The sequence below is a fragment of the Garra rufa genome, chromosome 9, assembly GCF_049309525.1.
Source record: "Garra rufa chromosome 9, GarRuf1.0, whole genome shotgun sequence".
Classification (NCBI taxonomy): domain Eukaryota; kingdom Metazoa; phylum Chordata; class Actinopteri; order Cypriniformes; family Cyprinidae; genus Garra; species Garra rufa.
The window spans coordinates 34,153,497-34,154,225 of NC_133369.1; the positions used below are offsets into that span (position 1 = coordinate 34,153,497).

Genomic DNA, 729 nt, shown 5'->3' on the forward strand with positions numbered 1-729 from the left:
TCCATCTTTTCACACTGAGGACAATTATGAGACTTATACATAACTATCACAAAAGATGAAAACCTTCACTGATGCTCAAGAAAGAAACACAATGCATTAAGAGCTAGGGAGTGTAATTTTTTTTAATTAGATGATCAGGGTAAATTTTACCTATATTGTCTTCTGGGAGACGTACATTTTTTGTAGTTTCTGAAGTGCAGTCATGAATGGTAAAAAAAAATAATAATCTGCAAACAAAATAAGAAAAATGTACACATCATTACCCTGTTGAAAAGTTTACACCCCCTGGCTCTTAATGCATTGTGTTGCTTTCTTAAGCATCAGTAAATGTTTTGACTTTTCTGTAATAGTTATGTATGGGTTCCTCAGTTGTTCTCAGTATGAAAAGATGGATCTCAAAATCATACAGTCACTTTTGGAAAGTGTTCAAATATGCAGAAGATGCTGGAAAAACGGAATAATGTGCAGGAGCTGGAGGATTTTTTTGAAGAACAGCAGGCAGATGAACTACTCAGGATAAACAAGAGACTCATGAACAACTATCACAAAAGACAAAAACAGTCGTGAATCATCCAGGAAACGGATCGCTATTAAGATTTAAGGGTATATAAACTTTTGAACGGGGTAATTTACAATAATTCAGTTATTATTTTATCTTGTGAAGTATATATATATATGTATATATATATATATATATATATATATATATATATATATATATATATATAT

General features: G+C 30.9%; 1 protein-coding gene across 1 annotated transcript in view; it reads right to left on the reverse strand.

The window, feature by feature from the left end:
* Positions 1-529: 529 nt before the first annotated feature.
* Positions 530-729, reverse strand: part of LOC141343238 (dynein axonemal heavy chain 5-like) — a 62,355-nt gene continuing 62,155 nt past the window's right edge. Inside the window, exon 25 of the mRNA XM_073847837.1 lies at positions 530-539. Within this exon, the coding sequence (XP_073703938.1) occupies positions 530-539 (10 nt within the window). The remainder of the gene's footprint in view (positions 540-729) is intronic.